We start from the raw sequence: 13,134 nt of genomic DNA on the forward strand, positions 1-13,134 counted from the left end.
TGTACGTTTATTTCTTGAGTCTGTCAGAGTTCACTCTTCTCTCAGTATTTCAAAGATGCTGGATGTTTTTATTGTTGGAAAGTTTTGCGTTGTTCTCATGTCCTCGCATGATCTCATATCCATGGAGTTAATGCAAAGACTCCTTTTACTGCAATCCTCAGGGAATTGTGGAGACAGTGTTCACGCTCATGAAGACCATCCATGTGCCAGACACATGCCATATCTTATTTAATCGTTAAAATGTCCCTTAGAGCTAGATGTCGTGTGTATTTTTCAGTCGAATAATCAAGTCCTGGGGCGTTAAATAAGTTGCCCCAGGTACATCAGTAATGGCTGAGACTCAGACCAAGTACCATTCTTTTCCCTCTACGATATATGCCTTCTCATATTTCTAATAAAATGGTTCTGATTTCTGCTGTAGATAATTGCAGTTCAGAAAGTAAAAGCCTCTGAGTATGCATGCTGTGTTAACAGACAAGTAGCTTTTCAGGTACAGTGAGGAGTAAAATGGACTTTAACATTTTCAGATAAATGCATTTTATCGTGCAATTGTAATATTTTGAATATCGTAATTGGCTTTAAAATATATTTCCTGAAAACTAGGTTAATAGGCAATGTATTAGGTGTATAAAGTTGGAGGATGAAAACTGACAGAGGTGTTTTGATACAAGGACATATTCTTGTGCTGTGCTGTGCTGCGTATTGAGGAATTTGGATTGTATCCCGGGGACAGTAAGAAGACTTAGTTGGGCCTTCCTGAGGAGAGTGACGTGATCAGATTTGCACCGGGTGACTGCACAGTGGGAGTTGCATTTGAAATGCCTGCTTTGGAGACATGGAGATAAGTTGAGAGACCTGGGCAGTAATTCTGGCAATAGCTGATGCAGATCTAAACTCAGGAATTGCTCGTGGGAATAAGTCAAGTGGACGGATCTGGGAGATTTTAAGGAGGTAGAAGATGGCAGAACATAGCTCTTGGTTGTTTTGTAAAGGAAGAAGAGGATGAAAGAGCTTTCTGGCTTGGGGCCATTGACAGAACAAGGTGCACAGAGTGGGGGACACAGCTCTGAGGAGTTGGTGGACGGGCTTCAATTGTGAAATGCCGATTTTAAAATATTTCAGTGGGCAGTTTAGTAAAGGGATCTAGACTCAAGACAGATTTCGGTGAAAGATGGTGGTTTTGGAATCATGGGCATCTAGATGGCAAGGGAAGACCTGGGAGGATATAAGATGACCCAATGAGAATTTGCTCGGTGGGAAGAGAAGAGGCAAGAGGGTATGTTCCTCAGTTCTCCCGTCCCTGTTCACCCCATATTTTCCCTTATTGGTTAGCCTGGTTCTTAGAGGCACTTGAATTTGTGACTCTGATGGAAGGGATCCAGCTTTCTGTAATGAAAAGCCTTATTAGTGATCTTGGACCTTTAGCAAAATAAAATAGGTGAGGTCGGGCAGCATAATGAGCAAAGAACCAGACTGAAGGGAGAGGAGCATACGTTTGTTTTCAGAGACTTTTAGTACAGTTTTGATACGATACTGTTCTGCTGGCACTTCTGCTTCTCCTCACCCTCCCCGGCACTTAGGTGATATTTTCCAGGAGCTTTCCAGATAGTATCTCTTGCCCTTGTAACGGCCTGAAACGTTAGATAGTATCAGCTCTCTTTGACAGTGGAGAGTCTTAGAGCTCAGGTAATTTCTCCCGGAGCTGTGCACTCACACCTCGGCCCTGTGTGCTTGTTAGTATCACACAGCCTGCCTGGATTACTAGCCGTTTCCTGGTTTGCACGCTCTTTATTCATTCTCTTGTCCCTGGTTTTTCTGGTCTCTAGAGAGAGCGCTGTGTGTCGTTCCTCTAGGCACCGTGTGACCGTTCACGCTGTGAAAGCTACGCTCATCGTCTTCCACCTTGCCTCTTTGGAGCACAGAGCTGCCGTCCAGGTGCCGTAGCCACGTCCTCGCTCTGCCACTTGTGAGCTGTCTACTTTGTCTTCTCTGCCTCCATTCCCTTCTTGTTAAGATGGGTGTTGGTGACAGTCCAATAGCATCTGTCGTTAGAAAGGTGATCGCGAGGACCGAGGGAGATGTTTGCGAATGTTCGTGACGGACCGCGCCTGGTGGAGAACGTGACGTCAGTACACATTAAGTAAATACAAATACCCAGAGCATCCTCTAGAATGTATGCTGCACCCTGATGCTTTTCACTTATCTTTTCCTTCTGTTGAAGTAGAAGTTTTGCGTTTGTATTTATTCACACCCTGTACTCCCCAATAAAAAGATTTGAGGTCTTTGTATTTCCAGTGTTGAAGGCAGTGAGCGCTAAAACCCAGGTATCATTGGTGCTTAGTAAATTTCAGAACTGTTTTGTCAAATGTGGTTTTATTTGGGAGCAGTGGGGAAAGAATACGGACGTTATTTGCTGACGGACCGGACGGAGCAGACAGATGCAGTCTGTAAATGACTTCCGCTCTATAACCCCAAGACCCTTTGACATCTCTTTGCTTTCTTTATTTCATAGAATAACAAATGAAATAGGGAGACGTTTAGTTAGAGCGATTTAACTGCAGCCACAGCCCGCAATTCAGATTTTCTTTTCTTTAGAAAATAAGATGGGTGATTAAAAAAAAAAAAAAAAAACAAGATTGGATATTTCTCGGAAAACAAGGAAACCAGTGTCGAAAGAATCAGTTTTAATTGCTTCTGATCTTACATTAAATATGAATTAGGTCGAAATGATGTTTGTTTTGATTCTGAAGACTGCTCCAACAAGCCTTTTTTCCAATGCTTGTTAATGAACTTCCTGAAGGAATCTCCAGTTTTCGAGAGAAGAGTCCTAACAGTACTCAGATGCCCTCTTCCTAAGAGGGCAGCGATGTCAAGGTAAACAAAAGAAATTAGCATTCCAAGAGGAGGTCATTCTACTTTGAGAAAAATCTTTTGTAGATTACATAGAACTCTAGTGCCTTTTGGACTGAGAATTCTAAGCCCCAAGAGCACTGTAAATAGCTTTTGATACTAATAAATCAGTAGATGAAGTTGCTCTGAAATGTTTTAACACATCCTCCTCTATTTTTCTTCTACCTCATGTGAGAGGCTACGTAATTTTTAGGCAAACATAACAAGTAAGTGACAGATAGAATTTCAAATAATTTATTTTCCATTTCATGCTTTACATCCCTTTGTCACTATTTGTCTACACCTTGGATGTCCTTCTCTGAATAATGGCTGTATGATAGATTGACAATGACATCTTAAAGTGCAGCAGCACCTGGAAATAATACACACTAAATCTCCGTTTATCTGCAGAGGTAATTAGGAGTGGATCTGGAGAGAGAGGGTGCTTTCTCTGCTCTTTTTCAGTTAATTATTGCTCTCATCTTGTTACTCAAAACATTTCCAGTTTCCTGTTCTTTTTTAAGTTGGAATGCTTAATGTCTTCTCTGTTTCAGCCCTCTCCTTATCAGAGGTGTAGCTGAGACCTTATCTTTTCTTTCCCTTTTTCTAATTCCATAGCTCTTCCGGAGTACTCTGAGAGTGGGTGTTTGGAGTGGGCCAGAGCACAGGTGCGGTGGCACTCTTGGCTTCTGACACTCAGAATCTGGTGGGAGACCGGCTGTACCTCTCCCCACGTTGCATTTCTTTGGGACTAAGGAAAGCAGTTCGCCCAAATCAGGACCCAGAAACCAGGGTCTCTTCTTGACGAATCTGTAATAGGTAGTGGCCCAGCTCACAGGAAAGTTCTCAATGACTATAGTTTGGCAGAAGAATGCTTTTCAGGCACAGTTGCATCTGAGTTCTTAGGTGCATTGAACGCTTCCCTTTTTTTCTTTTTTCTTACATTTATTTATCTTTGAGAGACAGGGTGAGACAGAGCGTGAGTGGAGGAGGGCAGAGAGAGAAGGAGACACAGAATCCGAAACAGGCCCCAGGCTCCCAGCAAGCATTCAGCACAGAGCGCGACATGGGGCTCGAATCCACGAACCGTGAGATCATGACCTGAGCCGGAGTCGGACGCCTAACCGACTGAGCCACCCAGGCGCCCCTGAATACTTCTGATTTATCAAAATGTATAGCAGCTTGTGATTCTCCCCAGTTTTACTTGTACCCGTTGAAAGAATAGATAAAAAGGACACTGAAAGTGAAAGAGGACTTCTCCTTGAACTCAAGCATACTGTTTCTCCTTACTTGAAGAAAGAGCACTTAGCAGTCACTTCAGCCACCTTTTGATTTGTTTTCTGATACTCGCTGCTCACCTTCTTGGGTGAGTGGCCTTGCCCTGCTGGTTTTTTCCTAAGGCCTTTATTTTATTTCCTTAAAGTTTTATTTATTTAAGTAATCTCTACACCCTTCATGAGGCTTGAACTCATGACCCCAAGATCAAGAGTCACATGCTCCTCCAACTGAGCCAGCCAGGCGCCCCGACGCTTACTAAGCCTTTATACTCTGCTGCTTTCATTGTATTGCCACTGCCCTCTCAATAACCTCTAAAAGGAGATGGGTCCCACATCTTTTCCTTTCCTTATTTTCTTCTGTTTCTTTGTAGCTTTGTTGGTAGCACAGCCTTAACGCTTCTCCTAAAATGATTCATTTGTCCTAATAGGTCTTTGGAATTTTCTTGGTTTCCTCCTCCAGATTTGGGGTCTGAAATTCCCCTTTTCCTCATCTCACCATTTCCAAAATCTCAGTCTTTGCCCTTCTGTCAGTCTCTTTTATGACTGGACCCATGGGTGACCTGACTCCGTAAGGCTGTCTGTCTAGATATCTGAGGATGTCTGCAGTCTACACTGTCAGCCCTTCTTCTTAAGGCAGTTAGTTCTTCGTTCTGCACGTCTTACCCCTGGGAGACCAGCTGGACTGTTGAGACGTAACTTTCAACTCTTCTCTACAATCGAACTCTTATTTTTGGTCAGCGATACAGGTTAGAAACCTCAGTGATCCCTTCTCCTTCGTGTCTGTTGGGTCAGGTTGTATCTCTTTTCATCTCTGTTATCTGCATCATCAGTGTATCTGTCTATTAAATGCCTGTCAAGGTCCAGGAAGATAGGGAGAGTTTGGATGAGTCTCCCGACAGTCTCCGTTCCAAGCGAGTGGAACATTAAACAGAATAGGAAGGCTGTTGTGAACGGTCAGGAGTCACACATGATTTGAGTGTTTTGGAGATAGTTAGGATGGGGAGGGATAGGGTTAAAGAAATTTGATCCCATGTGGGCAGGAAATAAAGCAAATTAGACATTTTTGAACAGAGGGAATGTGGTGAAAGCTGCATTAAAGAGAAATCGGTTGGGCTTTATAATGGAAATGATTAGGAGCTGGGGAAAGGCAGAGTTGGAGATGGGGGGGCAGGGTCCAAGGTCCCAGGTCCTGGAGGTTGGGGCTCCATGGTGGGAGAGTAAGAGTAAGGGAGTTGATGTCCGTTCTAGAGATACTCAGCTTGAGCTGACGTGAAGCCATTCGGAAGGAATTGTCCACGAAACACCGGAGGAGAGTTTTCACAGAACGTGTATGAGCGAGTGCACAGGGCTGGGGAGAGAAGTTTGTGAGTTATCATTGCCTCTTCAGCCGTAATTTACTGCTTTTTCCATTCCTCATGATTCATTCTTTTGTACTTTAGTGCTGTCGTGTTATTTATGTTAATAATAAACATCATTTATCTTGAAGATAGCTTTCTGTTAGGCCGCCATGAAATCTTCAAACTTCTTTTTCTCGGTGACAAATAAGTGATTATAAGGCTGCGGCTTGTCACAGTTTCATAACTTTGGACAAATTTATCTATTGCTGTGAGTTAAGTACATTAAGATTAACGTTTCACGGGTACTAATGGCTCAGCAGCACAATCAATTGCAGGAAATTTGAATTTGTGAGCCATGTAGCAGAAGCTCAAAGATTTTCTCTTAAACTGTGAAAGGATGCTTTACAATTGTTATCGGATGGTCAGCTTTTTTCTTTTCTTTTTTTAATAGGCAGGGATGATGGTCACGATGCCGATAGAGAAATTATGGATCTTTGCTTTTCCAGTTCTCTGTGATACCTACCTTGTAATTCATATGAGGCCACATGCATTGAGGCCTCGGGGTTGGCGGTAGTAGGGGTTGGGGGAGAGCAGTAGAAGTGAGGAAAGAGTTGGCTTTGCTAGAGAAAACCACTTTCTTCTACTCAGACACAGCCAAGGTGGGAGGAGACCAACACCTTTTGTCCTTGGAGGGAGAGTGAAGGGAGAGTGGAGAACTGCCCATTGTTTTGATTGAAGACTTCTCCCTTTTTCAGCTGCTAAGGCAGAGTCCTGCTTGCTGTCACCTTGAGCCCCGGAGACCCTGACGGAGTGAGAGTGTAGGCAGCAGATGTAGTGATAACACTCCTAACCCTTAGACTCCGTAGAGACGGTCAGGGGCATGTAAATACTTGGGTGTCACCATCACTTGGTCGGCCGCTCTCCATTCCCAAGATGCTTCATCCTGCCTCTTTGCCTTTGCTGCCTGCAGAAAATTGATGCTGATGAGTGCAAAACGTGCTAGAAATCTCAGAATCAAGAGAGTATGGTGAGCGGGCAGAGAGAGGTGTGAAGAAGCCGAGCTGGGAAGACACAGCTCTCCTTGTGTTGCAGATCCTGAGGCTCGGACAAGTCAGTGACTTGTGAAGTTCACAGAGCTGAAGAGCTGTGATTCTGAGTCTAAGAGTCTAAGATTCTGGATTGCTAGCTCAGAGATCTTTCAGGAGAGCCTGTTGCCTCTAAGAATTCAGGAGTGGAGTTGCAGAGGCGGTGCCCATTGTTCCCGCCTCTGCAGTCTGCACTGCCCTGCACACCATTCACACCCCAGAGCACGGCTGTACCGTCAGGCTTTGAAGTTAGCTTCCAAGTTCCCTTGACTGCTAAGGGCTGTCTGCACGGACCTCTGCTAAGCCCCCCTTGGGCTCGATTGGCCGCTTCATCGTTTTCTGAGCCATGTTCTTAATATCATCTGCCTCTCCATTCAGACTCATTTGTTCCTACGCAAATTTTGGAGCACATATCCTTAACATCGTGCATGTCTAGTAGTAAGTTATACACGGGCACCAATATGGGTTTTGCCTGGATCTGTCTTCTTCTGTTCGTACAATTATGTTGGGAAGCACAGGGAAATGAAATTTTAAAAAGGATGAAAATAAATGGGTAGAAGTTCTAGTCTGTATTTTCTGTTCGTATGTGGGTTGTTTTGTCCCTCCACTCCTCTTCCCTACAGGAACTACACTTAGGCTTAGGAGAGTAAATTGCAAATGCTCTCACTTTAATTGTTAGAGTCCTTTGTCTTTATTCATATTGCTGCTAGAATTGTCCACATCTAAACGTCCAGTTGTTTCCACACTTTTTGTTTGGTCGTTTGTGCAGCCCGTATTGGTTAGGGTTCTCGAGAGAAACAAAATATATACTGAGCATATGTACCTGACACAGAAAGAGACACTGAGATTTGTTTTAAGTAACTGACTTATTTGATTATAATCACATGGCCGGTCTGGAATCTGCAGGCAGACCGAAGATTGGAAACTCAGGTAGAATTGTTATGTTATAATCTGGAAGTACTGTTGCTTCTTCTTCAGGGGACCTCAGTCTTCGCTTGACAGGCTTTCAACTAATAGGGTGAGGCCCACCACATCATCTGTAGAAAGTACTTTCACAGGGGCGCCTGGGTGGCTCCGTCAGTTAAGCGTCTGACTCTTGATTTCAGGTCACGATCTCATGGTTCGTGAGATGGAGCTACGCGTAGGGCTCCGTGCTGACAGCGTGGAGCCCACTTGGAATTCTCTCTCGCTCTCACTCTCATTCTCTTTTCTGTCTGCCTCTACCCCACATATTCTCTCTCTCTCTCAAAATAAATACATAGGTATTAAAGAAAAAGGACCTTCACAGCAAAACGGCTAGACTGGCATTTGTCCAAAAAACCGAGCACCATAGCCACGCCATATTGACACATGAAATTAAGGAGCTTTTGTGGTACCCTCCTAGCTTATCTTCCAGTCTCCTATGGCCATCTTCCACTTCTTTTCCACCCTCCTTCTGTCAGGAGACCTCAGAAGGACAGACATCGGCATGGGAACATTTCGTTCTAAGCAGCGTAAGTAATAATAATTCTCACTGTGCTAATACATTCTTAGTGTTCCCCAAGATACAGTTAGGATAAATTCGAAAGTTCTGTGCCACCGGAACCCCTATACCTTCCAGCCTTGTCTTTCCTGTCTTGGACAGACTTACGTACGCTCTAGCTACTCTCAGAGGTACTTTTACTTCTTCCTGTGCACTGATAATTTCCTGTCTCTATGGCTTTGCTTTATGATACAGAAGCAAGACTAGTATAAAGCAAAATATAAGATGGTAGGAATCAGGAGGGGGCTGAGAGAGAACAGAAGTCAATGTGAATAATTCAAGCTTTTGAGCTCTGAAAACACTTCATTAAGGTGGGGAGAGAGGAAACGGTGAGATAGATGGTGTTATGGGCCGAATTGTTCCCCCCTCCTCCATTCATATGTTGAGGTCTTCAGGATGTGACCATATTTGGAGACACAATCTTTATAGAAGTAATTAGGCTAAGATGAGGTTGTTGGAGTGGGCCCTTAACCCAGTACGACTGGTGTCCTTATATAAGAAGAGGGAATTTGGATACAGACACACACAGGGGAAAGATGATGTGAGGACGCAGGGAGAAGGTGGCCATCTACAAGCCGAAGAAAGAGGCCTCAGAAGAAACCGAACCTGCTGACAGTGGTCTTGGACTGTCAGCCTCCAGAACTGTGAGAAGACAAATTTCTGTCGTTCCCATCACCCAGTCTCTGGTGCTTTGTTACGGGGCCCGAGCAAACTCCTTCAGGTGGAGTGAGGAGGGGCTCAGGGAGCGCGGAGAGGGCTGAAGCGGAGAGGCGGCAGAAACGTGGAGTGTTACCTTAGTGGATCGTGCATCTGAGTTACTACTACTAGGTTACAGCTGATTTCCACAACGTGTTGGACCTCAGCCTGGTCCTTGAATTAACTGTGTTCAAATGGTGGGGAACAGGGGTCTTTCTTTAATGGTGTCTTACAGCGAGAGCAAGAGCCTCCAGGAGAAGGGGGTGCCCAGTTAGTACCAGAACAGAGCTTTGTTTTCCGAATCTTGGGTCCCTTGTTGATTGTGAGGGATGAATCTCTTCTGCCTCTCAACTGCCAAGTCGCAGGTGATTATTTAAGACCCAGATGGTAGAATGAGCAACAGGTGGTAGAGATTCTCTGGCTGTTTCATTTTGTGTTACGTGCTAGTCACACAAGAGTCATAGTGAGCTTTCGTTATTATCCTTTTTTAGCTTGGGTCGGCTGAGGTGACAGCATTTCCCTTAAAAAAAAAAAAAGACTTCGTCTTTTTAGAGCACTTTTAGATTTATAGGGAGACTGTGGAGACCTACAGAAAGTTCCCATATAACCCATACCCAGTCCCCTGTTATTAACATATTACCTTAGCATTTTACATTTCTTATAATTAGTGGAGCAAAATGTATCCACACGTAAGATTTTTTTATTTTTATTTTTTAATTTTATTTTAGAGATTGAGAGAGAGAGAGTGAGCGAGTGGGGAGAGGGAGAGAGAACCTTCTGTGCTAGTCACACAAGAGTCCTGGCGATTTTCCATTATCCACACTGAGTGCGGAGCCTGACACGGGGCTCGAGCCCACGACCCTGGGATCATGACCTGAGCCGTAATCAAGAGTCAGATGCTCAACTGACTGAGCCACCCAGACACCCCTATACATTAAGTTTTAATTTTGTTCAGTTTCCTTAGTTTTAAGCTATTTCTTTTCTGTGTCTCAGGAGCTCACCAGTGATACTGTGTTACATGTAATTGTGTCGTCTTGGGCTCCTTTTGTCTGCGACCTTTTCTCAAGCTTCCTTGGCTTTTGTTGACCTTGACGGTCTTGAGGAATACTGGTCAGGCGTTTTATAGAATGTCCCTCTACTGGGATTCGTCTGATGTTTTCTTCACGATTAGACTGGGGTTTCAGGTTGTTGGGAGGAAGACCATAGGGGTAAAATGCTGTTTTCACCGCATCCTGTCGAGGGTGCACGCTATCAACATGACTGATGACTGTCGATTCTGACCTTGCTCACCTGGCCCAGGTAGTGTCTGTCCCGTGTCTTCACAGTAAAGTTCCTCTCGGAAACCAAGTCACCGTGTGAAGCATATGCCTAAGGACTGGGGACCCTCGATTTTTTAAACACAAAATACCCTGGAGCAGTTTTTGAACGCAGGGTGTGAGTAACGATGTTGCTGAATTACAAGGAGTGGCAAAGCAAAACACAAAACCATGCTTTTTTTTTTTTTTTTTTTTTTTGCTCCTTTTGTTTCAGAAAAAAAAAATACTTTGTAATGTTGCTATGTGAAGTAAGAAAAATGTTGATTGGAACTTTGCAATTTGTTGAATAAAAATAGATTTCAACCTTGGGCCTTCTTTGTTTATCTAATTAAGGCGGTCAGTTCTTATCTGTATGCTGTATACTTATCTGTACCACGGGGACTCCCAGGCTATTGTTACAGCCAGAAAAGGAAAGATTAAAATTGGTCTGTCTTTCATTATTAATTGAAATGTTATAGAACACTGTTTTCTCAGAGGCAGTGCCTTGACAGTTACATTTATTGGGCGGTCACAGTCCATGTTGGTTTTTCAGAGCCTGTCCTAGCTTGGCCTTGAATGTGGTCTTTTTCTAGGTTACTGTTTCTATTGTAGGCAGAGGATTTCATTTTCGCCCTCTAGTGGTCAGCTTTATCATCTCGAATTCTAGCTGGACAAATTCAGAGGTAGAAAAATCAAATTACTGACTATTCTCATGGTAATTTTCCCCTCACGTTTTAATACGGATGCTAAAATGACATGGTGATGAATTTTAGCTACGTATTTTTGGATTAGAACTAATATTTAAATGGGACAGTGTTTTAAAGTGGTAAGTAATTCTAACTTGATTAAAAGCTATAGTGATGAAAGATAGCATTCCAGGTGGACGATTTGCCTAGCTGCTGCTTTACTCAGAACCTCAGCGGGCATTTGAACTTAACCAGGGAATGGAATCTGGCTTCTTGCAAGTGTTTTATCACTGCTGTAGGAGCAAGTGCATATTCTAGGTAAACTTGAAAGCTACAAAGCTTCATGAAGCTAGGAGTGAGGGAGTCCTCTAGAGCACTGTTTGTCATTCCTTCACAGATAAAATTTTATCTCCGCTGCAGGAAATGGCCTTCTTTTAGAGCTCCACATCAACATTCATTATGTTACCGTGACTTTTAAGAAGACGCAGCATTATAGGGTGCTATCTCTGTTTATCCTTAAGAGAGTTGAAGTAATTTACCAGAACTTGAGGCTGGCTTTGTCTTATTCTTGATGGAAATCGTGCGTGACACAGTATTTGATTTTGCAGGTACTAATCCCTGGAATGAGTTCTGGTGTTTGTGCCCAAACCCGAAGTTTTGTTCTGTTGAGCACTAGAGGGGGATGCCATTTAAGGAAAGGCAACTAACTCAGTGTGAAATCGGCCACTCCCCTTAGATGCAGTCCTGATTATGATCAAAACGTAATCAAGAGGCAATGATCCACTGAGCATTGCTTCTGTTCAGAAATTAGAAGGGGGGGTGCCTGAGTGGCTCAGTCAGTTAAGCCTCCGACTTCGACTCAGGTCATGATCTCGCGGTTCGTGAGTTCGAGCCCCGCGTCGGGCTCTGTGCTGACAGCTCAGAGCCTGGAGCCTGCTTTGGATTCTGTGTCTCCCTCTCTCTCTGCTGCTCCTCTCTCTCTGTCTCTCGAAAATAAACAAACATTAAAAAAAAAAAAAAAGAGGTAAGAAGGAAAGAATTCCTACAGAGCGCCTGAATTAAAGCAGTGGTCTGTTTGGGTCTGTTGGGTATACTTTTGTTTCATATGATACCATAGAGATGTAATAGATATAATTTAGGAGAAATGGATGTCTCTTTGTTCTCACTAGAAATACGTTAATGATGAGGTGACCTGTCTGTTGTTTACCCAGCTCCATCTGATCCACTGGAATGCCACCCTGTTTGGCAGTATTGATGAGGCCGTGGGGAAGCCACATGGAATTGCCATCATTGCTTTGTTCGTTCAGGTAAATGGTCTTTGGCTGTGACTGTTGGATTGTTCAGAGATGCTTATTTCTAATTCATTTGCAGAATGTTTTTTGTTCTTCCTCAATTTCGTTACTTATTAAACTCCTGTGCAGAAAACACAGATAATTTAAAGTTGGAAAACTTGATTTTTCTGGCTCATGGGAGAGCAACCATATTCACTGGTAGAACGTGGTTCATTTAGTTAGTAGAACTGTTCTTCAAACTGGCCTTCAGCGTCTTGGGCGAAACGATGGAGAAAGTGTCTCCCGAAGGCAGAGTTCACTTTATTAATGAAAAAAAAAAATGTTTTTAGAAATGTTTTTGGACCGTGGCTTTCTGTGAAATTGAAGAAAAGTCAATAACATAATCACATAGTAGATTGTTTTAGCTCTTTATTGTGAATAATTTTCACTCCAAGAAGATTTGAAGCGTCTGATAGAAAACAGTGATAAAGTAAGATGTTGGTAGCAGAGATCTTGGTGGATATAGTCAATAAATAAGTAAGTTTAGATTTGAGCTCTGTGGTGGGCAAAATAATAAATGAACACAATTTATTACATAAATTTTGTGAAACCTACAAAAAAACAGACCACATACTTTCAAAGGTAAAAATTTTAATCTAGTTCCTCCCGCGAATCTTTTTAACTTTGTCTTATCACCCGTTGGATGTCCTAAAAGGTTAAGAGGTGAAAGAGATCCGACTTTCCCCTTCCCCATCCTACAGAAGAGAGACCAAGGGCCAGAGAGGTTAGGCATTGTTTATAGTCACAGAGACTTAGTGTCACTGACAAGACCAGGAACGATTATTTCAAATATACGTGGTTCCAAGCTGCCTCTTGGAGAATGTGGGACCAGAGCAGTAATATTAGCATAGTGATCTTTAGTAACTTAATCTTCGAAAGAGAGTTGGGCCTTTGCAAACCTGCTTTTCTTGTGTGTGGTATAGATCTCTTTTCTTCTCTTCTTCATTTTTTTTTAAGTTTATTTATTTTGAGAGAGAAAATGGAGGAGGGGCAGAGAGCGAGAGAGAGGGAGAAAG

General features: G+C 43.2%; 1 protein-coding gene across 2 annotated transcripts in view; it reads left to right on the top strand.

Moving 5' to 3' along the window:
- Window positions 1-13,134, top strand: part of CA8 (carbonic anhydrase 8) — a 101,363-nt gene that overhangs the window by 32,460 nt on the left and 55,769 nt on the right. For both annotated transcript variants that reach the window (XR_007458509.1, XM_049633375.1), the window contains exon 4: window positions 11,999-12,094. Coding sequence is in view for 1 of the 2 variants with exons in the window: in XM_049633375.1 (XP_049489332.1) it covers window positions 11,999-12,094 (96 nt within the window). In the remaining variant the exon portion in view is untranslated. The remainder of the gene's footprint in view (window positions 1-11,998; window positions 12,095-13,134) is intronic.

The sequence above is a fragment of the Panthera uncia genome, chromosome F2, assembly GCF_023721935.1.
Source record: "Panthera uncia isolate 11264 chromosome F2, Puncia_PCG_1.0, whole genome shotgun sequence".
NCBI classification, from domain to species: domain Eukaryota; kingdom Metazoa; phylum Chordata; class Mammalia; order Carnivora; family Felidae; genus Panthera; species Panthera uncia.